At 35.9% G+C, this 24,351-nt stretch overlaps 2 protein-coding genes across 4 annotated transcripts in view; both read left to right on the forward strand.

The window, feature by feature from the left end:
• Positions 1–24,351, forward strand: part of LOC112048334 (uncharacterized) — a 48,458-nt gene that overhangs the window by 18,392 nt on the left and 5,715 nt on the right. For 2 of the 3 annotated variants that reach the window (XM_024085826.2, XM_052890855.1), the window contains exons 3-7: positions 16,993–17,949; positions 18,214–18,396; positions 18,842–19,485; positions 20,751–20,851; positions 24,113–24,225. In XM_024085826.2, coding sequence (XP_023941594.1) covers positions 16,993–17,949; positions 18,214–18,396; positions 18,842–19,485; positions 20,751–20,851; positions 24,113–24,225 — 1,998 coding nt within the window. The remainder of the gene's footprint in view (positions 1–16,992; positions 17,950–18,213; positions 18,397–18,841; positions 19,486–20,750; positions 20,852–24,112; positions 24,226–24,351) is intronic. The other variant, XM_024085834.2, reaches the window with a different exon arrangement.
• On the forward strand, positions 11,218–16,986 carry LOC128199752 (NADH dehydrogenase [ubiquinone] 1 beta subcomplex subunit 5, mitochondrial-like). The gene has a single exon (XM_052890856.1). The coding sequence runs from the start codon at positions 12,052–12,054 to the stop codon at positions 12,628–12,630; it is 579 nt and encodes a 192-aa protein (XP_052746816.1). The 5' UTR covers positions 11,218–12,051; the 3' UTR covers positions 12,631–16,986.

Raw genomic sequence — 24,351 nt, forward strand, 5'->3', positions numbered from 1 at the left:
CCTTCAAGGCAAGAGTGAATAGGCATCTTCTAGGCAAGCGCGCTTCATCTTAGACCTCATCATTGCTTTCCATCAGGCTTGATTGTGGTCAAGCGTAAGCCTATACTACATAAAAAAAAAAAAAAAAATTTGTATATTGTGTGCTATAAAATTATTTTTCTTAAAGATTTACTCAATATAGTACATTAATGTTAGCCAATCACATTAAATTTTATCTAAAGTCCATCTGTCAAATCTATACTAACATTATAAATGCGAAAGCAAGTCTGTCTGTTACCTTTTACGTTTCTAGGGCTAAAACCGATGAACCGATTTGAACGAAATTTTGTACAGAGATAAAGTGCACCTTGGAGCAGAACATAGGCTAATTTTTTCCGAAATAATCCACGGACTACAAAAAAAAGATTTTACGCGAACGAAGTTGCGGGCGTCCGCTAGTAAAGATATATTATATCCAGATAATTTATCATTATCAGCCTATTTTAACGGCCCACTATAGGGCTAGGCCTAGGAGAAGAAATATGGAGTTTTAACCCACCAATGCAAAGCAAAACCACATGATTAGTAAAACATATACAGGGTGCTCGGGAGTAATATGTTTTCATACCAATGAATTAAAATAATTCCGACTATCCATGTAACACACGCCTTTATCTAGCCTTGCATTTTAAAATACGTAGTCGTAGTGGTAAGACTGTCGATATTGACGAGATATTGCAACTGGCACTTCGCACATCACTAGTAAGCTGTTTCATGATATTTATCAATGAATAAGTTTGACTAGGTCCTTATATCGTATATATAAAGAACACAATTTAAGATCTATTTTCGGAATAAATAATTACCTATTATTAATATATAATTATATATTATTTCTACTCCGAAAATGAATATTTTCGGAGTAGAAATAAAAAACTACATGACTTAAAAGGTTTTTAAGTCATGTTTCTTAGACATTTACAATTAATTTTCTTTAAAGAAACCGTAGAGTTATGGGAAATACTAATTAATTTTCTTTAAATAAACCCTAGAGTTATGGGGAATACTGCCGAGCACCATGTATAGTCACTTCTTAGTCTGCTTTGCAAATCATTGTATGTATGCAATATACAAGTATGTTGGCAGTATTTTTGTAAGGTTAACCCGCGTTAATGATTTCAAAATTGTAAACAGCTAATTAGTACTTATGTTGTAGATTTGTTAAAATCAAATGCAATTTCTTAGGAAACTACTGTCTCCATGCATCTATCTGTTTCGCACGTAGGACAACTGTAAGAGACAAACAAGCCCGGCAATTGGCCACGCTCACATATTTGCCCCCGCACGTTCACCGGTGACCTCGGATCGCAAGCTATGAGAGACCAGACCTTGTCTCACGATACAGATTTACAATATCTACATTTACTGTCGCCAGTGCACTCCACGGCTTGGCCACGTGAATAGATGATGCAGGAAGTTAATACCCGCCCAACCATGAACCATAATGGTTCATGGAATTAATATTTTAGTTGGACGCGGTCCGGAATTGAAAGGATGATGACGTCTTTCCAATCAGATGTTATCGGCCATACATGTCAGGAATATAACTGACATGTGCACTTTTAAGTGCATGCCCATCCCTATTCTTTCATCGTAATGGTAGGCGTCCACAGATCAGCATCGCATCGCATCGTGCGGATCGTAGTGTTCTTTGTATAGAAAGTCCGTATCCGTACGGATCGTATGAATCTACGGCGAAATTAAAAATCAATTTAATGCGATGCGTAAATAGAACGCCTGCTTTAACAAAATATAATTAGTCATTAATTGGATACGCCCTAGCAGTTTTTTGCTAATATGAGGAGTACCTACGATATATATATTTAGGATAAGTTTGCCCTTAAGGTTAATGATACTGTCATATTTACACGGGCATACGCCGTAGAACGACTTGTTTTACATATTGTATAAAATGTTTTCAATATACTACGTGCCGGCAACCATAAGTTATTGGTTTTGTTTAAGACAATCTTACAAAAAATCCAATGCGAGCCCTACAGTTTAAATTATTTGAAGATATAAAAATCTCGTGTCGGAGTGTTAGTGGTAGCACTCTTCCGAAACGGCTTGACCGATTTTATTGAACTTTTTTGAATACTATGACTATGACAAGATCATGAAATATTTCAACCTCCTACCTATCATTTTTATTACTATTTCATTTACTTATTTGTAATTTATTAGTAATTTTTTAAACACGATTATTGAAAATAATAAAAAAATAAATTTATATGGCAGAACAACGTTTGTATGGTCAGCTAATTAATATAAATAAAGTAATTAACTTTAAGTTAATTATATTTTAAATGTAGTATGATAATAATGTACTTCCATAATAATTATATTATAAATATAATATAATTACGGTATTGTTACACAATACACAAAGAAAGACTATTCGTTATTTCCTAATTTCGCCATTTGGACATTCACACAGCGGACAAAGAGGTGTCATTGGGAGAAACGAGTTCCTTACAAGTGCATACAACCTTAAGCGATTTTATCACGTTTGTCGACAAAAACATAAAAAATTGGACAAGTACGAGTCAGACTCGCCCACCGAGTGTTCCGTACTTCATCATTATCAACCCATATTCCACTCACTGCTGAGCTTGAGTCTCCTCTCAGAATGAGAGAGGCTATACCAATAGTCCATCACGAATATACCTGAATATCAGAGAATGCAGGTTTGCTCACGATGTTTTTCCTTCCCCGTTTGAGACACTTGATATTTAATTTACACAACTGAAAAGATTTTCAGCGTAGGCCGGGGAGCGAGGTTTTGCCAGACAAACTGACTGACACATAGACGGACAACAAAGTGATCATATAAATGTTCCCGTTTTTATATTTATGTACGAACCTCTAAAAATATGACTCAGAGAGACCCGGATTCGCGTACCTTTTAATCTATCCGGATGTTAGGCTTACATAAGAGTTGGCTCAGAACGTCGTTCAGCATCTTTATGTCATAAAATGTTTACTAAACTGTGCCTTTGTGTGAAGAATGTAAGCCTAAACAACAACTTTTACTTCCACTTTTTCCATTCCACTTGTTTATAATTTTATCCATATTTGGAATTCTTATTTTCTACTAATATTTTAAATTCGGATGTGAATTTGTTACGCTTTTACATAAATTTGATGGTCTTAAAGTTTGGCGAGTTTATAGAAATACATACCTACTAGCGGACGCCCGCGACATCGTCCGCGTGAATTTTAATTTTTCACAAATTCCTCGGGAACCCTGGATTTTTCCGGGATGAAAAGCCTATGTGTTAATCCAGAGTAAGATCTATTTCCATTCCAAATTTCAGTCAAATCGGTTCAGTAGTTGCGGTGTTAAAGAGTAACAAACATTCATACAAACTTTCGCGTTTATAATATTAGTAGGATTGTATGTAGCTTATCTGTAGCTTTAATGTTACTAATTAAAATTAAATAATTAATTAAAACTAGTCTCATACAAATACAATGGGCCAGTCTACAATTATTTCCTACTAGCCAACGCCTCGAGGTTTCACCGCGTAGATTCCGGTCCCGTGAGAATACGAGGATAAAATATAGCCTAGGACACTCACAAATAACGTGGCTTATTAGTGCTAAAAAATTTTCAAAATAGATGCAGTGTATTCAAAAATTAGTCCTCTACAATACCACAAACTTCAACTTTTTATAATATTAGTATCAGACTAACAGACGCCCGCGTAGTTCCCATTTCCGTGGGAGTATAGGGATAAAATAAAGCCTCTGTTATTTAGCTGATAATGTAGCTTTCTATTGATGAATAATAATTAAAATCGGTCAAGTAGTTTTATCTACAAAAACTCAAACAAACAATAAAATATTGCTACTTTAAAATACTAGTACAGGTTAATTACAGCGAAAACTGCTTAGACAACGATATTTTATATAACTAGGTCAATTATCGACAAATCTAACAACTATTACATTTATGAATTGTCGAGTTTAGTTATCACAATTACTATTTACTATACAATAATAATGTTTAAAGAAAGAAAAACCCAGTCACAGTACAAACCATGATTCGAACCCAGGCCCTCGTGATCAAAGCCAAAGCCTTTTCTTTATTCTGTGCCAAAGCTAACCATTGTACCAACGAGGCAGTTAGGTCAGCAGGTCAATTCACTAACTTTGACGTATGTTACTGGACATATACGAAATTTACAAATTGAATTATAGTTAGACGCGCTAGCCTAATGTTATTATAATATGTAGCTAACATACGTCAATACGAGAGTCGTGATAGCCCAGTGGATATGACCTCTGCCTCCGATTCCGGAGGGTGTGGGTTTGAATCCGGTCCGGGGCTTGCACCTCCAACTTTTCAGTTGTGAGAATTTTAAGATACTCTCAAACGGTGAAGGAAGACATCGTGAGGATATCTGTATACCAGTAAATTTTCTCAATTCTCTGTTTGTGTGAAGTCTGCCACATTGGGCCAGCGTGGTGGCCTAAACCCTCTCATTCTGAGAGGAGACTCGAGCGCAGCAGTGAGCCGAATATGGGTTGATACACGAACACACGTCAAAGTTAGTGAATTGACATGCAGTTCGCGTGAGTTTTTTTTTTTAATAAAAATCGACACTTCTGTGACGAATAAGTCAGATATGTTGTAAAGATTGCCTCATTTCCATTCCCAGTTTTAAGAATGTTAACAATGGAGTGCAGTTTTTATTGCCTACTTGTCGTGGTTGAAGATAATTATCGTAACCGTTACGTTGAACCCATTTTGTGTTCACTCAATCGTTTTAAAAACAAACTTGTAAACGTATAATTCAAACAAATTTTATATTCAGTTTCTTAATTTTCTTGTGTGATTAAAGTGGCACGCAGTCATAATTATTTTCAAGTGGCAAGTGACATCCGCTTCCAGTATTGAATGCTTTGAACGATGGCACACGTGATATTTTGTCGGAGTATGCCGAACCCATACGGGGCCCTTAGTCATGAGCTGGTTCTTGCAACGCGGCACGATCCAAACTCACGTGTTATCACGTGTTTTAGCCGTGTTTCGTAATCAATTAATATGAATAACACACACGATAGTTTAAATTCTAAAATAAGATTGCATAGAAATTTATGTGAGCAATGATTTTATACTATTAGATATGATAAATGGCTACATAATCTCCGCAAAGAGTGGTCCGAATTTAGCTACTCCACTGAGCACACACATACACTATTTCGTGTTTACTTACATTATATATTTAGGTATATATAGTTTTTACGATTCTTGGACACAAAACTCGACACTGTAGACAATATTTATTGAATTATTTGTTTAAATAACTGTCGTTGTTTACAACGGGACTAAATTAAATTAAGACAATTAGCCACTTTCGGGCACCTCGACTGTCACTTTATATTAGATATTTCACTCGCGTGGTTCCCTTTCCCGTAGGAATAAGGGGATAACATATAGTATATCGCACTCGTGGATAGTGTAACTTCCCAACAGTGAAAGATTTATCAAATAGGTTCAGTAGTTCCAGAGCTTATTCAAACATACAAACAAACAATCAAATCTTTCCTCTTTATAATATTAGTATGAAAAAATCTATTAAAAGGTGAAGTAAGATCTAATATCCAGTGTGCGCCCAACATTGCCTTAGCGCATACACTGTAGCTAGTGTTCCGTACATTTTGTATACTAGCGGACTCCATCGACTTCGTCCGCCCTTAGACCTACTTAATCCGGTCCACTCCCAAAATCCGTTATTAGCGGACCTCTACTATCTATAAACTACCTCCCTGCCAATTTTTATCTTTGTACTTCAAGTGGTTTTTGAGATTTCGTGATGAATGACCTTTCGCTTTTAAATACATATTAAAATTAAAATATGTACAGTTACAGTGAAACGTTACAGGCAATATTACAGCTAGGTAGAAAACGAACTGGTATCTCTAAATGCGTGAAATCGAGAGTGAAATCATAGTAATAGTAATAACTGTGTGTTCCGATGATGACTTGAAACTACGTAATGATGTTGGTTTAAATATTACACGTAACAATATAGTAAGGAACCTGTTCATTAAATATTATACTTCATGAAATATCTAATATTATAAAGCTGAAGAGTGTGTTTGTTTGATTGAACCCGCTAATCTCAGGAAGTACTGGTCCGATTTGTAAAATTCTTTCAGTGTTAGATAGCCCATTTATCGAGAAAGGCTATAGGCTATATATTATCCCTATATTCTTACGGGAACGGGAACCATGCGGGTGAAACCGCGCGGCGTCAGCTAGTTATATATAAAATTTCGATGGACATAAATAAATAAACAAAAAATAACATAGATACAGCCGAACGTAGAACCTCCTTCTTTTAGGTCGGTTAAAAATAATAGTAAGTTATGTATTGATGATAAGATGATGATGAGATAAGGGTTCCCTTTTTATTCCTTTTTTTAGGGATTCGTAACCCGAATCCCTAAAAATGGCTAACAAATTATGCTAGCACATTATGCTCATTTACATTTATATAAAACTTGAACGTAACGACACTGCTATATGTTAAATCACGGATTCAGCGAGGACGTCGACCTCCGTACCTACTCGTACAGTGCAACTAAACATTGCAAGTGAAATCGGCAACTCAACAAATATTCAAACTGGTTATTCTGAAGATGATACGAGGTGGAGAGCTTTTTAAAACTGTTGTATGACTTTGTAAACCAAGAGCATGTAATATCCTCATATGTAAAACATACCTCATTGTATCAAGCTTATAGTTAGTATATGCCCTTACCTAAGGTAAGTTAGTTTCGACTGTAGAGCTTTGGAAATTGTAGCATTTTCAAAGGTCCAGGGCCTATAGCCATGTGGCATGTCGCTTCTCTTTCTACAAACGCTAACGCTTCGAAAACGTAACGAAATGTATAGGATAACAGATCCGATCCACAAGTTGATCACGTGATCTGTCGTTAGTGAATGTAATTCCCGTACATTTCGTTAGTTTTCAAAGCGTTAGCATTTGTAGAAAGAGAATCGACATGCCACATATTTACAGGCCCAGATCATCAACCGTTCAATAATAAAATAATTTTTTTGGTATAAATGAGACAATCTTTTAGCCTTCTTAAAATGAGGTAAATATGACTATGGCATTATAGTATAGTCTCTTGTATTATAGTACTAGCTGACGCCGAGCGGTATCACCCGCGTGGTTCCCGTTCCAGTAGGTATATGGGGATAATATATAGCCTATAGTCTTCCTCGATATATCTATCTAACACTGAAATCATTTTTCAAATCGGACTAGTAGTTCCTGAGATTAGCGCGTTCAATCAAACAAACAAATAAACTCTTCAGCTTGAAAATATTAGAATAGATTTGCGCGGCTTGCGTTTGGCTGAAACCACAAAGAAACGTTTGAAATGTCGTGTAAACTGATGCATGGGTCCGATGACTCGAAAATTCTTATTTGCATGATGGATAAGTGCTAAGTGCTAATCCAATACTGCTATCTTCGTAGGTAGCTTACCTTTTAATTGCTTGAATTTATTCAAGGGTTATAAAAGAAAAATATTATTATTTAATAAATCAATAATAATTCACTTAAAATAAACCAACAAACAGTGTTAAAAAACACAACAGCTTAATCATCATCATCATCATTATCAACCCATATTCGGCTCACTGCTGAGCTCGAGTCTCCTCTCAGGATGCGAGGGGTTAGGTCAAAAGTCCACCAGGCTGGCCCAATGCGGATTGGCAGACTTCACACACGCAGAGAATTAAGAAAATTCTCTGGTATGCAGGTTTCCTCACGATGTTTGCCTTCACCGTTTAGACACGTGATATTTAATTTCTTACGTGAATTCAACAACTTAATAATACCTACGCATATTTTCTTTAAAGGAGTAAAAAATAAATAAAACGAAAATTATATTTTGTAACCGCATTACGGACGGCACGAAATCAATAGTTCGTAAAATGGTTTTGGAGGGTAGATTACTATTTCTTGTAACACAAACAGGCTGCATTGATTTGAATTTTGTTTTCTACATCCATGGGTTCGAATACCACGATTGGTAAATGTTTGGTTGTTAAATTTTTTATTATTTAAATCACAATAAAATTATTTACAATATAAAATTAGACATATACATTCTGAAGTCTAAACCAACATTGATTTAAACTTTTATTGATTTACATTTCACATGCAATACTAGATGGCGCTTATAACGCTGCAATATAATTAACATCAAAATTCAATGATATTTATAGGATTTATGAAAAACAAATAAATTGAATGTACTAAGATTTTTAATATAACTTATTTTTATTAAAAATCATAGCATATTATTAGATTAAAAGTCCGTTAGTACCTTTAAAATCACTTTTTCAGTTCTGCATCGCGCTATCGAAGTGTTTTAGCGTTTCAGGTATAAATGATATCAGAATGTAGGTTACCTCGGGAATTTGATATTCACAATGGTCACTAAATGTGATTTTACGTCACGTAATGGCCGGTATTGTCATTGTGAGCAACACTTTATGATTGATGTGTTGTGTTGCACGACTAAATACGTACTAGGCAGTATATATTAAGTTTACAGGTCATTAGACCATTCTGTGCAATGACAATCCTGGTGTTTTCTTCTCTTCTATAGTCTTCCCGCTTCCTTCCCGCCAATGTGAATATCATCTTCCTTTTGCTGTTTAGTGTATGTAAATTGTTTTTTTTTGTGCAAAAATATTTGTTTAAACGAATTCATATTAATAGTGCTGGGACAACTAATACATTTTAATTTTATCTATACTAATAAATAAATAAATAATATTATTACAGTTCGTGCACTGTAGCACGGTGCGGGTGACAGTCGCCTGTATGGCGTTCAACTTTCAAGAGTGAAACGAACTGTCACCCGCACCATGCTACGGCGCACGTATTGTTAGAGCTAAGTTTGGGATATTGTAATCTATGGATTAGAAAGCCATGTTATTTGTGAACGTCATAGACTTTTATCCCCGTATATATCTACCTATATTGTTTATTCCCATATTCTCACGGGAACGGGAACAACAGGTGAAACCGCGGGAGTCGGCTAGGTTGTAATACAGATTCTTAGAAAGTGTAATTTTTCTTTGGAATTGCTTTGTATTACGATTTTGACTTTGTGTATTTGTTTAATATTTTGTTAATGGTTTTCTAGTAGTGCCAATTATTTAAAAAAAAAACAATCCCTTGACCTTTCCGCGTGAGACCGGCCTCTTTATCGCTGAACTATAGAGTTTTCAATTTGAAATAATATAAATACCTACTATAAGTGGTTCTGCGGCAGCAAGAATTATTCTATATCGATGTTTAAGTTATTTTATACAATTACAATTATTTCTTCCAGTAATAAAAAGCTCAAAGAAGATATACGACGGCTTTTTATAGTCAAACTTCATGTCCTTAATAAGGAAACCCGGATAGCGACTGGATGCCTATCTATATATTTTAAAAAACGAAATAATTATTATCTTCATTTTGTATTAACAGTAATTTACATTTAAAGTGACTTTATAATTAATGCGAATATGTATTTCATGCTAACATTCGATTAAGATGACTTGGAAATTGGAATGTCCGCCTGCTAGATTGTATTCATTTTAAAACAATTTTAATGACGTATTTAATAAAGAGAAGGGAAGTCGTAAATATAACACTTCTCACAAAGATTCTTCAATGTAATATTACTAGAAGGTTAATTTTATGACAATTTTCCACAAGTGTATATATGAGATTGTTGTGAACTCTTCTCGGACTAAGGTGTTTACTTTAGTTTTAAGTTTTCGATTAATTATTATCACCATTATCTAATAATATTATTACCTGACGTTTCGACTTTTATTATTTTATGTTGATTATAATTTTCGTGTATCTAATTATTCTGGTTAAACTCTGAAACAACTTGATTCTGTAGGGGTTTTCACTTTTAAATAGTTATAAGGAGTAACATATAGGCTGTATTTTAACCGAAAATTCCTACGGGAAAAAATAAACCGTATATTTCCCTAAATTACTGTTAAATCTGAAATTACTAATAGTAATCAGGAAATCATATTTATAGATTTGTTCCCTAAAAGCCTATGATTACAAAATACTTCGATGAAGGCTAATTAATATCCGCCAACAGAAAAACGTTTAAGATCATTTAAGTTTCGTTTCCGTCGCCTTCCGCGGTGTCGGTAATTTTTCAACCATTATAGTAATATTATCACCTATTAAAAAAAGATAATGTGTAAAGTGTGGGAAACTTGTGTAGCCCTTGACCAACTCCTTACCCGGTACCAAGATTTCACTCCCACGAAGTACAATTGATGTTTTCTTGGTGTTTTCGACAAAACACGCCACCAACCTTTGAAGATCTAAACCCGATAAAACCTGTTCTTATGTGATAATACTAAATGTCAACTTTGCATACTGTTTTACAGTTTCGATATTCGTCTAAAGGTTAAGCAAGTGGGTATTGGAAATTTCGTAAGGTGAATCTTCATTTCGGTATGATTTTTTTTTATACAACATATTTTATATAACTCGTAAAGTTGAATAGGCATCTTCTAGGCAAGCCCGCTTCTCTTAACCTCATCATTGATTTCCATCAGGCTTGATTGTGGTTAAGCGTAAGCCTGTAATACATAAAAAAAAAAACTATAATAATTTAAAATTACTTACTGTCGCTCTTCAGTTTTAAGTATAGGTATATTATTAGTTAACTACTTTGCTATTGTTGATTTGTCAAACATTGCCCTGAATATAATTATTGAAATCAAATTAACTGAGTAACTTTGAACATTTACTATTGTCCCCGGTTCAATGCTATGATTTGTTTAAAATTTTCATATCTCAAATCGGCCTTTTCATGGTCGGCAGCGCTTACAACAATGACATAACCAAGTACCTACAAGTGGCTACGCTTCCAGTTGCCTTGTAAGAATTTGATTTAATAAACCTTGCCTACAACCCGGTAAAATGTGTTTTGTATCATTATATTAAATACTACCGGATGCCCGCCACTTCGTCCGCGTGTAATTTAGTTTTTCACAAATTCCGCGGAAACATGGATTTTTCCGAGAAGAAGTTAATTCAGAGTAAAATCAATTTCTATTCCAAATTTCAGCCAAGCCGCAGTGTAATGGAGGAATAAACATACACACCTACATACAAACTGCCTTTTTAATATAATGTTAGGTAGAGTTATTGTAAGCGACGTGTAAGTTGAACTATGTATGCACAGTAACACATTTTCGGATGTTAGCGCCGTACGGGAAAAGGTGCTACGACTTACAAGCAACCTCACACTAGAAAGCCACGTTATTTGTGAATGTCATAGGCTATATTACATCCCCGTATTTTCACAGGAACCGGAACTAGCGGGTGAAACCGCGAGGCGTCGGCAAGTTTTTATATAAACATTGCAGATGATTCGCGGTCGACTACAATTAGGGAAACAATTTGTATTTCAGTTTACAAAATGCTCATGGAGAACGTTTTGTAAACACAGCTAAGCAAAAAGGTGTAGAAATTAGAACGTGGGATTCATTTGTGCTACAAGAATAAAGTTCATAACTTGTGCGTGAACATTTACATACTTTTTCTATTTCAATTAAAGTATAATGTATCTGTTTTGTTTACATTTGACTTCATATTTGGATTATAATGATCGTTGACTACCACCTACTGACCTGCAACGTTAGGTTTCAACCTACGTTGGTGAAAAAACTTGGAAGTATTTGTACCAATGCCTTAATTTATAGGTCCTAATTTAAATTTTTGGAAACAAAAACTTTAATAAGCTCGTTTGTGACGTGTAATTAACTATAAGCACTTGAGAAAACACTGCTTTCTCGAAATCATAGACAGTAACTTCAATTTTATTTAATGTATGTTTTGTTTTTAAATATATATTTTGTTATGTAATTTAACCATAATGTTCGTAATCTTTTAAAAACAAACAAACCCGTGTGTCAATGTCAATTCATTAAAATTGTTGACAATGATGCCGTGGACTGCTTGTCGGTATTTTATTGAAAAAACATTATTAATAAATAGAAAACAGGTTACTTGTATTACACAACATGTTAAATTTTCAATCAGTGAACCACTCAGAGGTGGCGATCAACGAATCTTTCGATTGACTCCGTCAAGATTTCAGTGGCACAAATTCAAAGACATGTTCCACTTATACGCGATGGTCGGATTGATTCCTGTTGGCGCTATCATATTTTACTCGAACGTCTACATTGGCCCCGCTCAGTTAACCGTGACTCCACCCAATTACTGTCCAAAACATTGGGAATATCATCGTCATCCGATATCGAGATTCATAGCCCGTTACATTCACAACAGCCCTCAACAGGAATATGAGAAATTCCTTCATTTCATTGACGAAGAAAAACAAAAAGCCAAGTTGCGTGCTTTAGAAAAACAAGTGTTGAGTAAAATGGCTGAAAGACACGATTACAAGTCATATTATTACAGACCTGTTTACAATAAGTATATACGGATCAACAAGAAGATTGGTGATTCGCTTATCATGGAGATGGGTGACGATCACGATGGTGACCAGGATTAAGATCGCCCTAATTACGTGTAACGCTAGCATAGATTTTATTTGTAATACTTAGTTAATTACAAATTTTATTTATAATAATTATAACAGTTTTTATTTTGGGTACACAAAGTACTTAGTGTAACAAGCAAGGTGTAATTGTTACGCATACTAATATTATGACGGGTTATATATTAAAATGGGTTCTAAGAACATTTTCTGCGATATCAGCGCTGACCACACATGCAGATAGATAGTGTGAGAAATATATCTGCTGTTGAGATATCAGTATTCACGATTTTCTTAGAATAAAATAAATACCACGATACGAATGTTAGGTTTTAGATTACCAGACTTTGTAATGAGTAAGCGAACGAAGCAATGTTATTTCGACCTTTTTTTTGTTAGTCTTTATTTTCATCCGTGTGCCTGATTCTGCCTGCCGTGAGCCCTGATTCTCAGAAACAGCTTGAAATGTCAAGTTGAAATTGAGTCCTAAGGCCAATGGCCTAAGTGACTAAGCTTTTCAAACGTATTCTCATGTTAAAAGTTCCTTTCACTGCTTGCAAACGTATCCTGTATTTCCACGGGAAATTATTTTCACTCATTTTCTTGTAAGCTCGTAAGGGAGGCTGGCTACAGAGCCCTGTAATATTATTGGTTCATCATCATCATCATTATCAGCCGATGGACGTCCACTGCTGGACATAGGCCTCTTGCATGACCTTCCGAAAACTACGGTCTCGAGCCGCCAGCATCCAACGGCAACTTGGTTGATATTCTCAGTCCACCAAGTGGGGGTCGACTAACACTACGACTTCCACTGCAGTGTCGCTATTCCAGCACCTTGGGACCCCAACATCGATCTGCTCTTCGAACTATTGTGTGCCCTTTGCCACTTCAGCTTCGCGACTCGCTGAGCTATGTCAGTGACTTTGGTTCGTCTGCAGATCTCATCATTTTTGATTCGATCACGCAGCCGCAGAAACTCCGTCGCCCGCTGAGTGATTTTGAGTCTTCTAATAAGGTCCATGGTTATTATTATATTTAAGATTATACTCGTATGTTATTGGTTGACAATATACAATACAACATTAAGATCTCTGTATACTCCACAATTTATGTGCACATGTATTAGGAAACACTTTTTGTCGCAACTGGGAATTGTTATAACCCCACAATGCATTTAGGCTTTGATCTTGTAACCAATACAAGCTAAGCGGCAATAAATTTGATTTTCTCGCTTTCTTCTCTTTCATTTTCGATAACATGCAAGGTTGTCGGACGTAGATAATTATTACGTTTGCATCGGTTCGCCACGCGGTATGTGTTAAGAAATTTAAAGAACTTTATAATTTCTTTTAATGAATACGTGGCATTTGTTTACTCTCTTTATTAAGTTTTATTCATTGTCTGGACTACGGGAACGCAACGAAAAAAAGAAGTTCTAGACTAAGGACTTTTATGACATTGGGCCAAAATATTACATGGTTAGCGGACAGCCGCGACTTCGTCCGCGTGTCAAGTTTCGTGTATCGTTATTGACTACTAAATGAGAGGATACTCTACTGGGTCAATGAAGAATTCAGGCAAGCGTAGATAATTTTGTTGAAAAATACTAAAACAAGGAGAAACTGGAGTGTTTATTACTCATGTAGTCTTGCATGGTTGCCAGGCTGGAGAAAGGTTTTGATTATTATCAGTAAAATAATGTTTCTTATTTAATAAAAGCAAAGGTACTAAGAAACCAATAAACCTTTTATTCAAATACGATAATAGACCCAATCAATATATCACAAAAGAGTTTCTGGATAAAAGACGGTTTCATCGTCTCTGTACTGAATTGCTGAACGTCCGACCATTTTATATTCACTATGTTACTAAAGATCCGAATATTAAATACGCATTAAGTTACAAAAGATCCGAAGATTTAATATGCACTAAGTTAAAGGACATCGGAAGATTTGTATATGACCTTAAGGTATATCTTATAACAGTGGTCCAGGGAGCAGTTAAAATGGATACGCTCACATAGCCTTGCGTTCATTGCGACCTTACATCTAGTGAAATTGAACCGGTACTTATTGTATACCGGTTACTGATCTAGCTGCACTCGTGTACGGAATTATTGAGGCTAAGTTATTTATTTTAATTTCATGCCATACATCCAGTGTACAGGAATTAATATCGTCAATGAGGTAGCAACAAGGAGCCAACCGAATCTGATAAACGTATCGTCATAAATATTAATGATAGCATAAATTATTTATAAACACAAATAAATCGCTCATTAGCGTCATCCTTCGAAAAGCTTCCGGACAGTGAAGTGAGGCTTGCAAGAAATTACACGGAAATACTTGCCTTCCGATTAAAATAGTTGACTTGTGGACAAAGTGTTATGAATCACTGTAACTTTATTGAATACTACGTCACCGGCAGTGAATGGCTTTAATCGAATAGATTGTTTAGAGTAAAGTACTTCGAAGTATAATTAGTAAAAGGAGACAGACTATTTTTCATACATTGCTCGGTCCAGATTAGATGAATGAACCGTTACAACGTCGAAAGCGTCCTTTATCTATACTTATACTAGCGAACGGTCGCGACATCGTGCGCCCTTAGGCTTCCTTAATCTGGCCCTGTCGCAAAATCCTTTCGCAGCGGACCTCTACTAACTATAACCTACGTCCCTGCCAAATTTCGAGTCGAAACGAGTTTTCTTGATGAATGACCTTTCACATTTATATATTAAGATTATGAAAAAGTAAAGTTTGTAATGAAAAATTTTTTAAAGCCACGTTATTTATGAGTGGCATGGGCTATATTTTATTCTCGTATGCTCACGGAAAGGCGAACTAAGCGGGTGAAACTGGGTGTCGGCTAGTTATTTAATAATATCAGTTTTAGACTGGTTTAATGTCAGTTTGCTTGGCAATTGCATAATCACGATACGGGCAAGTACCAACAATATAAAATTCACGATTTCAACAATAAACATACATTTCAAAAAATATTTACAACTGTGATTTTTAATATTTTTTGGTGATTTTGATTTATGATAAAGGATTTATTGACTTTTTTCTGTAACGTGCTTGGCCCATAATGGTAGATTTCCTATGTGTGTCTGTGGTCTCGAAAATTCACGTCACAAACTCTTTTATCGTCAATGCGATTGATCGAGCGACGTGAGAACGAATCTAAGGCGAAAGTGATTATAGTGGTATTACTCCATCAATTTGCGCTTATGGTATCATAATGCGTAACACTTATTCGCACCCACGTTCTGTTTTGATACAATTTCTCACGACCACATTAATTTGACATTGTTTGCCTTTTGCCTACTAATCAATTACTGCTCGTTCTTAAATACCTATACAGTGTTGTTTCTGTAATATTTCTATTTTCTCTGTTTTTTATTTTATAAGTAGTTGCTAAGTTGAGTTAAGCAATCTTTTTTTATTCTTTACAAGTTAGCCTTTGACTACAATCTCACCTGATGGTAAGTGATGATGCAATCTAAGATGGAAGCGGGTTAACTTGTTTGGAGGAGGATGAAAATCCACACCCCTTTCAGTTTCTACACGACATCGTACCGGAAAGCTAAATCGCATGGCGGTACGTTTTTTGTTGGTAGGATGGTAACTAGCCACGGCCGATGCCTCCCACCAGCCAGATCTGGACGAATTAAGAAAACCTCAATCGGCCCAGCCGGGGATCGAACCCAGGATCTCCGTCTATTAAGTCCACCGCGCACACCACTGCGTCACGGAGGCCGTCAGAACAGCCTACTTCATCATTATCATCACAATCATCATTAACAGACTATTTATTATAACTATTTATTTCGACGGCCTCCGCGTATGTGTGACCTAGTTGTATCCCCGGCTGGGCCGATTGAAACTTAATTGGTCCAGGTCTGGCTGGTCTGGCTTCGGCCGTGGCTAGTGTATCTCATTAACGACCACTATCAGATGTTAAAGACAATTAGCAGGACCGGTTTATACTGCTCTTCGGGACTCGGGGTAACAACACCTTCCCATCTCTGGACTAAGAATTTGAACAGAAACTTTCTTAGAAGAAAGAAAAGCTTAGTTTGTCATAGCCCAACCAAGGTGTCGAACCCAGGACCTCGTGATCTGAACCTAGGCTAACTACTGGACTAACCAGGCAGTTCACTTAAGCAATAGGCTTAACAATTTCATATTGTTTGAAATTCAAGTGACAATGCCTAGATGACTCATAGTTTCTTTCAAGTTATAGTATGGGTGAATTGATTTCGTTGGCTTACAAGCCAGATATCTATGAGTGACTCATAAAGTTTGTGATGTAAGCCCAAATATCGTAACAGTATACATTTTCTCATAACAGTGTCTTTCTTTGTTATAGATGTTTCCTGCTTTACACTGCCTATGTGAGTTGTGGTGAAGTGGATATTATTACTGAACCACGTCCAGGAGAAGAATATGTTTTAGTGAGTTCCGGTCAACAAACACCTATAAGGAACTTTGAAACAGCACACAAGATACCGGAAAAACATCCAAATCATCGCCTAACAAAACCCGATGATGGCGATAAAATATTTAAGAAGTTACACAGTGGTAAGGCAAAACATCCAACTGAAGGAATTATTTCTATTGAAGAAGATAAAAAAGCTTTATTGAAAAAAGGGCAAAAAATAAAAAATGCAGAATCTATAGAAGTTGATATACCTATATCTAAAATTGAAGATATAAAAATTGTTGAAAACGTAAAAAATGTTGATATAAATCCAAAAATGGCTGTTGCTTTAGAAACACTTTCAGAATCCGGAAAATTAAGCAGTAACGACGGAACTACTACTCAAAAACCAGTTCTTACTACGTCAGCAATAGCAACTTCAAAAGCCTACGATTATATTCCTATAAACTTTGATACTATAGATGACATCAATAGCGGTTTGCTCTCATCTAATGTTAAATTAGAAACTGCAGGTTCAGAGCAAAAACAGCATTCTAGAATTCAAGTGAAAAAAGGACCCAATGGTCAAGATTATGAATACGAATATATATACTATTATTACGACGAGGATGAGGAGAGTAAAAAAGATAATAAAGGGAAATTTGTATCTGTTACTGGTTTACCTATTACTAACTCGCACGATGGACCACAGAAAGTTGAAAATGAAAACCAAATAGCTAAAGAAACAAGACCTAAAAGCAAATATAGTACAATTGACAGATCTACCACAACTACTACAGCAGCCCCTGAAGTACATAATGAAGTTAACCCAACACCTTCAAGAGGACGTTCTCGGGGACGTAACATTACACCTGCTCCTGTTGAAGAGGAATCACGTGAAGAACGGTAAGTTTCTCATACAAAAGTGCGCTACGGGCTTATAGTATACATATATAGTAGAAATATTATTTATATATACCAGTATATATTTGTAGCAGTATTAGTGATGGATGTAGATGTAGCATTCGCTATAGTAGATTATCAGCGTAATGTTAGTAACGTATTCTTAACCCTCGCTTATTGACACACGGGTCCATGTGGAATCACTGCACTACGAAGACAGCTCTCGGATATAGACTGTACGTACAATGCTACAATTTTTTTTGTCAGGCTACCATCGAGCACCCGTTTCCCCCCGCGTGGTCGTAACTTCGCGGCTACTAGTACTACCACTACTACTAAAGCTCCCGAGGTATCCACTGAAACAAAAAGACATCGCGGTCGCTCTCAGGTTGACAATGTTGCAGATGAGTCAATAGGACAAACAAGAAGCAGAACTCGAGCTCACATCAGGTATAGACTATTCCTTAATATACCTCTTCTTACTCTTCTTCCTCTTATTCGCTCCTTCTCGCTCTTCTTAAACGTATGGGTATGTTATGTCTTTTACTTATATGGCATGCTGTATTTATTTTTATATACATTTGGTCTTCGGTGGCATGGTGTCTCTCCTCTGGCAATTTGTGTTGGCGTAATACTGTTGTTAGCTTGATTATAGTATTTGTAAGTCTATAATATATACTTATTTTCGCTGAGCTAGTCTTTCATAAAGCTTAACCTTGTCTGTCTCGATACCAGTCTTGACACAAATAATTTAAATAAAAGTAGCTACGCTAATGATTGAAAAAATATCGTAAATTTAATACCAAACTATTCGTGAAATTACTATTACAGAAAAAAAACTTTAAAAATTTCATTTAAAAATACGTAATAATATAAGAATCATTTAATTTTTCAGACGGCCAAGCTCCGAACTGGTAGATCTTGAAAGTTTCAAGACACATTCGAGTGGAATTCCTGCACAATACAAGGAACCTCCTACGAGGTATTCTTCAGAAAGTCTAACAACAACTCAATCTGCGGAACCCGTTAACGAACCATCTCACACCAAAGAATCACAAAGAGAGGGCCATAGTCTTTCAAGTGGTGTCAGATTCCAAGAAATTACAGATGATTCCAAATTACCATTGGACTATAAGCAAACAACTACATACGATCAAGAAACCACTGAATACACGACAATGACAGCAATGGAAAAGGTTGCTTTAGATTTATATGCCTATTTGGCTGGAGAAAATTTAAATAACGAAATAAATCCATCAAGTGATTTAAATATTGATGCATCGACTGCAGTAGATGACGATGCTTGGACAACCGAGGTTATCAGCACAACCGAAGAAGAAACGACGCCGACTACGACGACTACAACGACGACGACGACCACGACGACCACAACCACGCCAGCCCCCACTACAACTACAACAACAGCCGCGCCAACTCGTCCTTCTAGGTTCAAGGGTCGTCCTGGTGCCCGGTCTCGCGCACCTGCTTCTACAAGCGCAGCCACTGAAGCACCACAGGAATCGTCTACGAGAGTACGAGGTAATTCTACGTAATATATGCATTAAGATTTCACATTTGCCTTTAAATTTGCAAAATTACGTTCTTTAAACAACCGTTAAAACAAATGTTTTGTATGGTTACCGCGTCTTGTGCACATAACAAGGCATTTGTGTTTGTTTCTTATTCATGTACTTACTAATTATATTTATGATTGCAAAATGAAAGCGAATTTTTTCCTATTCTTTCTTGTTGCTCTGCGATTTTTATGCGAAGTTGTAAAGTAGTTCAGCTAGTTGCAAAAGGGTATCGGAATGTCATTCTACCACTTTACTACTAGTTAATATTTTATGCAGGCAGTGGGTACTGGTAATGGTGTCTCCACATCTAGGTGGTCGGTATTATTTTATTCATTATTTCACTAGTGAAATATTAGTCTACCAATTAAATAAAAAAACAAGTTCAATGAAGGCTTCACTTTTATTTTAATTTCACACTTTGTATTCGTATAATAAACAAAGTACATAATTTGATTGTAACACCGAAATATTTTACAATTAACTAGAGCCGTTCAAATATTACGTATACAGATTTTTTACAATGATTTACCCCCACTTCATTGTCAGCAAAATAAGTAAAGCTCTTATCTATCCCCTTCTCATGCTTACGTAAACATTGTTCATTGTTTTCAATTGTCGGAATCTCTATGTGAGTTGCCTTGTGAGTAAAAATATAAATAATTACTGCTGACGTAAAAACCATCTAGAGCCCCTTCCCCCATGTCTTCAAAAATAATCAAAGCAGGACCCTCTACGGTTAATATATTTACGTAATACTTGAACGACGCCGTGTCAAAGTTTACTAAGTATTTTATTGTATAAGTTATTTAATGTCAAAGTCAAAGTCAAAATTCATTTATTTCAAATAGGCTTACTTTAGAAGCTCTTTCGAAACTTAAGTTTAATAATATTAAACTCAAGATAATGGTGATTATTCGAAAACTTAAAATTAAAGTTACGAGGGTTCCAAACGCACCTTGGTTCGAGAAGAGCCCACAACAAACTCAGCCAGGTTTATCCTTTTTTAGTTTATCACAACAATAGGTATATAAGTAGCCTGTCATGTAATACATTTCATTTCATTTTCAATTTAGTCATTTACGTAATCATTGACACTATAATATACGTTTAATAAAAACTTTGAACTTATTGAGAGACATGCCAGTGATTTCAATGTGTCGACTTCACGGCTACAGCGGCAGTCTATTACAAAATGTGGTGGTATAGTAAGTGAGCATTTGTTGACAGGTCGTTTCGGTAAGCCAAATGGGGCCAGGAAAGCTACCGCTGCCATAGCCGCAGAAGCTTCAACATCGGCCGCACCCGTCGAAAAACCAGCACAGGCTAAGGTTAGCATAGTTTTATTTAATACCGCTTTATACTATAAGCGATTTTTCTTGATGTTGTTGAGCAAAAAGCATGAGCGAAATTCTGCAATGCGAATAATGTATGTATATATTAATAAGTTGTGTTTTGTATATATCATTTAATCACTTGAATTATCATGTATTACAACAATAAAGGTTTACAATGTTGCGTTATTTACAACAACTCAGTTAGATTAAGTATCATCTACAAGTTGGATCTCGCCTATTCACTACTTTGGTCTTTTTTATCAACCTATTAAAACCTACCTTTTACCTACTGTGTAATATCCACCAGTAAGCACCGGATGAATTTTTTACATAAATCTAAATTTCATATACTATATCAATTAGCATATGTCATTGATAGTGATTTCACTAACTGACAATATTTCACGAAAAAAGCAATATTAAAAACATTTTTCTAAAAATATCTTATTGAATATACATAATATAATACTCTCATAAACTAGCACTTGTAAGAAAATGTAAAAAAATTGAGTGGCTCAGTTTAGTCATTTAATAGTTATTAAAACTATTAAAAATATATAGTATAACTAAAAATATTTGGTTAAAAAATCTTACAACTTACTTACGACTTTAGTAAAACCACAAAATAAATAATAGTTGAAGCTTAAACCTATTTTTTTAATAGGTAATCACACTAATATTATAAAAGCGAAAGTTTGTGAGTAAGTGTGTAAGTATGTTTGTACCACTTTTACGCTGCGGCTTCTAAAGCGATTTGACTGAAATTTGGAATGGAAATCTGGAAAAATCTATAGTTCCCGCGGGATTTGTGAAAAACTGAAATTCACGCGGACAAAGTCGCGGGCGTCCGTAGCATAGTAAACCAATTTTTATAGTAAAGTCATCGATCTCCTATTAAAAAGTGGATGCACAATCAGCGACTAAAAAAGCAAAAACGCAATAAACGTCCCCACTCAGAGTGCCAAACACAACTTCTTGACACTAAATTCAAGTAGTCGCATTTGCAAATTTAACCTTATACTCTATCCTTAAGGTTGAATTTGCTATGAATTTTAACTTTCATTGAATGCAGGCCTATAATTAAAGGCCTTTAGGTGTAATTTTCTTTACCAAAAATTGTAAAACTGTCAAAGCAAAATTGGCCAGTTTTTAAGTGAAATTTTCTTTAAGATTGTACCTCCTTTTATCAAAGAGGTCAATGAGTAAATTACATACAATAAACTCATAGGTTTTTCAAAACTGAACTAGATGGCGTTTATGGATTTCGATAATTTTCGAAACGATAGCGTTTGTAGAAAGAAAATCGACGTGCCACATGGCTACAGGCCCTACTCAGTAATCGCTACAGATTAGTGAGCAGGTACTCGTACTCGTAAGTCGTAAGTCTGGAATGACGTCACTTATCGAGACATCTATCGAGATATTTCAAATTATGAGATTTACTACGTACAGACATAGATGGCGTTGAAAATTAAAATGTATCTTTGTAAGAGTTCTACATCGCGCTAATGATGTGTTTTTGATGTTACAGTATATATACGACAGACCTGTAAAGTTATGTGCGCGGTAGTAGTACGCTTTTCTCCACGATCGAGACACTTACCACGCAGAGGACGTTGACCTCCATTAGATGTATGGTGTCTCTTTCAAATTTTCAATATTCTCATATTTCATTGATATTTCTCTTTCACAACGAGAGCACATCTGGCTTGGGCCCCAGGTTGTGTCTCTGTTGTGGTATTACGGTTGTGTGTACCGTATCCTCTGATCGAAGTGGGACTGCAACTGCGTTTTGTATTTTTAAAGAAAAGCTTTTTAGAGGCACGTGCTTGATTGGTTTTCGTTACTTTTGACCTGGCTGAGGTAGATCTAATGTATTTTAATAATAGGTGCCATTGTTAGTCCAAGAGTAGGTAAAACTAAGAACTGTAGCTACAGTTTTACACACACGAATAGCAAATGTTATAAACAATTAAAGATTAAAAAGAAGGGGCTAAATTAAAATAAATAACTTCAAAACTATTGGTGTAATAGAATTTTCAAGGTTCCGTAGTCCACAAAGCACCCGTAGTTTCTGTCCGTCCGTCCGTCCGCGGTTTAGCGCAGAGACTATTGCTACTAGAAAGCTGTATTTTACCTTGAGTATGAACAATAATATTAATTAGAGCCGTGATTGCCTGCCTCTGATTCCTGAGGGTGTGGGTTCGAATCCGGTCCGGGGCATGCACCTCAAACTTTTCAGTTGTGTGCATTTTAAGAAATTAAATATCATGTGCCTCAAACGGTGAAGGAAAAACATAGTGAAGAAACCTGCATACCAAAATTTTTTCTTAATTCTCTACGTGTGTGAAGTCTGCCGCATTGGGCTAGCGTGGTGGACTACTGGCCTCCAAAATTACTTATAAAGTCATTATATTTATTCACTTTCATAACAAATGAACTAACTAAATGATATGCTGGTGTATAGTTTATTAGTATGTGCCGTAAAAGTGACTGTGAGAAGCAACAAAATCTTACCTGCTTTATGACCATTCTATAATAGAATGAGTAAACAAAGTTACTTTGATAGGATTACACGAAATCTGTATGGGCAGTAAGAACAATGTGAGCGAAGTAGGGAGTATTAACTATAGTCTGGCAAGTTCGTTGATGATATGCGAGCGACAGGGGGAAAGACTGCACGGGTGTTAAATCGTGCGGGGAGGTGCATCAGTCGTGCGTTTTTCATTCATCGCTACACGCCCCTCGGCCAGCGCGGACCATCAGGAGTGTTACGAACGAATTTGCCAAGATATAGATAATAAACTGCATCAAATTATGCATTAAGATATAATTATCTCCATAAAATTATGCATGCATATTTGTGTATGACTAGATTGGACCAACACCACTTGTAGACTAAGAGTCCGTGACCCCAGACCTTCATCATTTTATAAAAGCTGAAAGTTTGTCAGCTCATGCTCCTACCATAAGTAAATACGGTAGCAGATTTGGAAGGCATTTAAACTTTCTCCTTTGCAAAATCTTTGTTGGCTTTGCCATTATATTTATAAAAGTATTTCATAAGCAAAATAAATGTTTTTTTTCCACCATTCGAGAACCATCGGGAGTGTTACGAACGAAGTCACCAAGCTATAGTGAAAGGGAGTTAATTAATCCTGCACTCTCTGCCATGGTGAATCCATGGCATGTAAAATTTTGTCTCTTTGTCTACCTATGACAGTGTTGTATATTTGTTTCGTTTTACATTGTTAGCAGGCATTCGGGCGTCGCGGTCTCTTTGCCGGTCGCACTCGTCCCAGCAGTACCAGTGCTCCAGTTCAGGAGGCAGCAAACACGAATCCATCCTCTGAATCTCCTGTACCCAGGTTTGTTTCTTTTAATATATCTATTTCATAAATAAACGATTTTGATTCGATTAACAAACACATCAGTATTTATTATAATAATAGCGGACGCCCGCGACTTAGTCCACGTGGACTTACTACGAGTAT

Source organism: Bicyclus anynana, chromosome Z, assembly GCF_947172395.1.
Source record: "Bicyclus anynana chromosome Z, ilBicAnyn1.1, whole genome shotgun sequence".
NCBI classification, from domain to species: domain Eukaryota; kingdom Metazoa; phylum Arthropoda; class Insecta; order Lepidoptera; family Nymphalidae; genus Bicyclus; species Bicyclus anynana.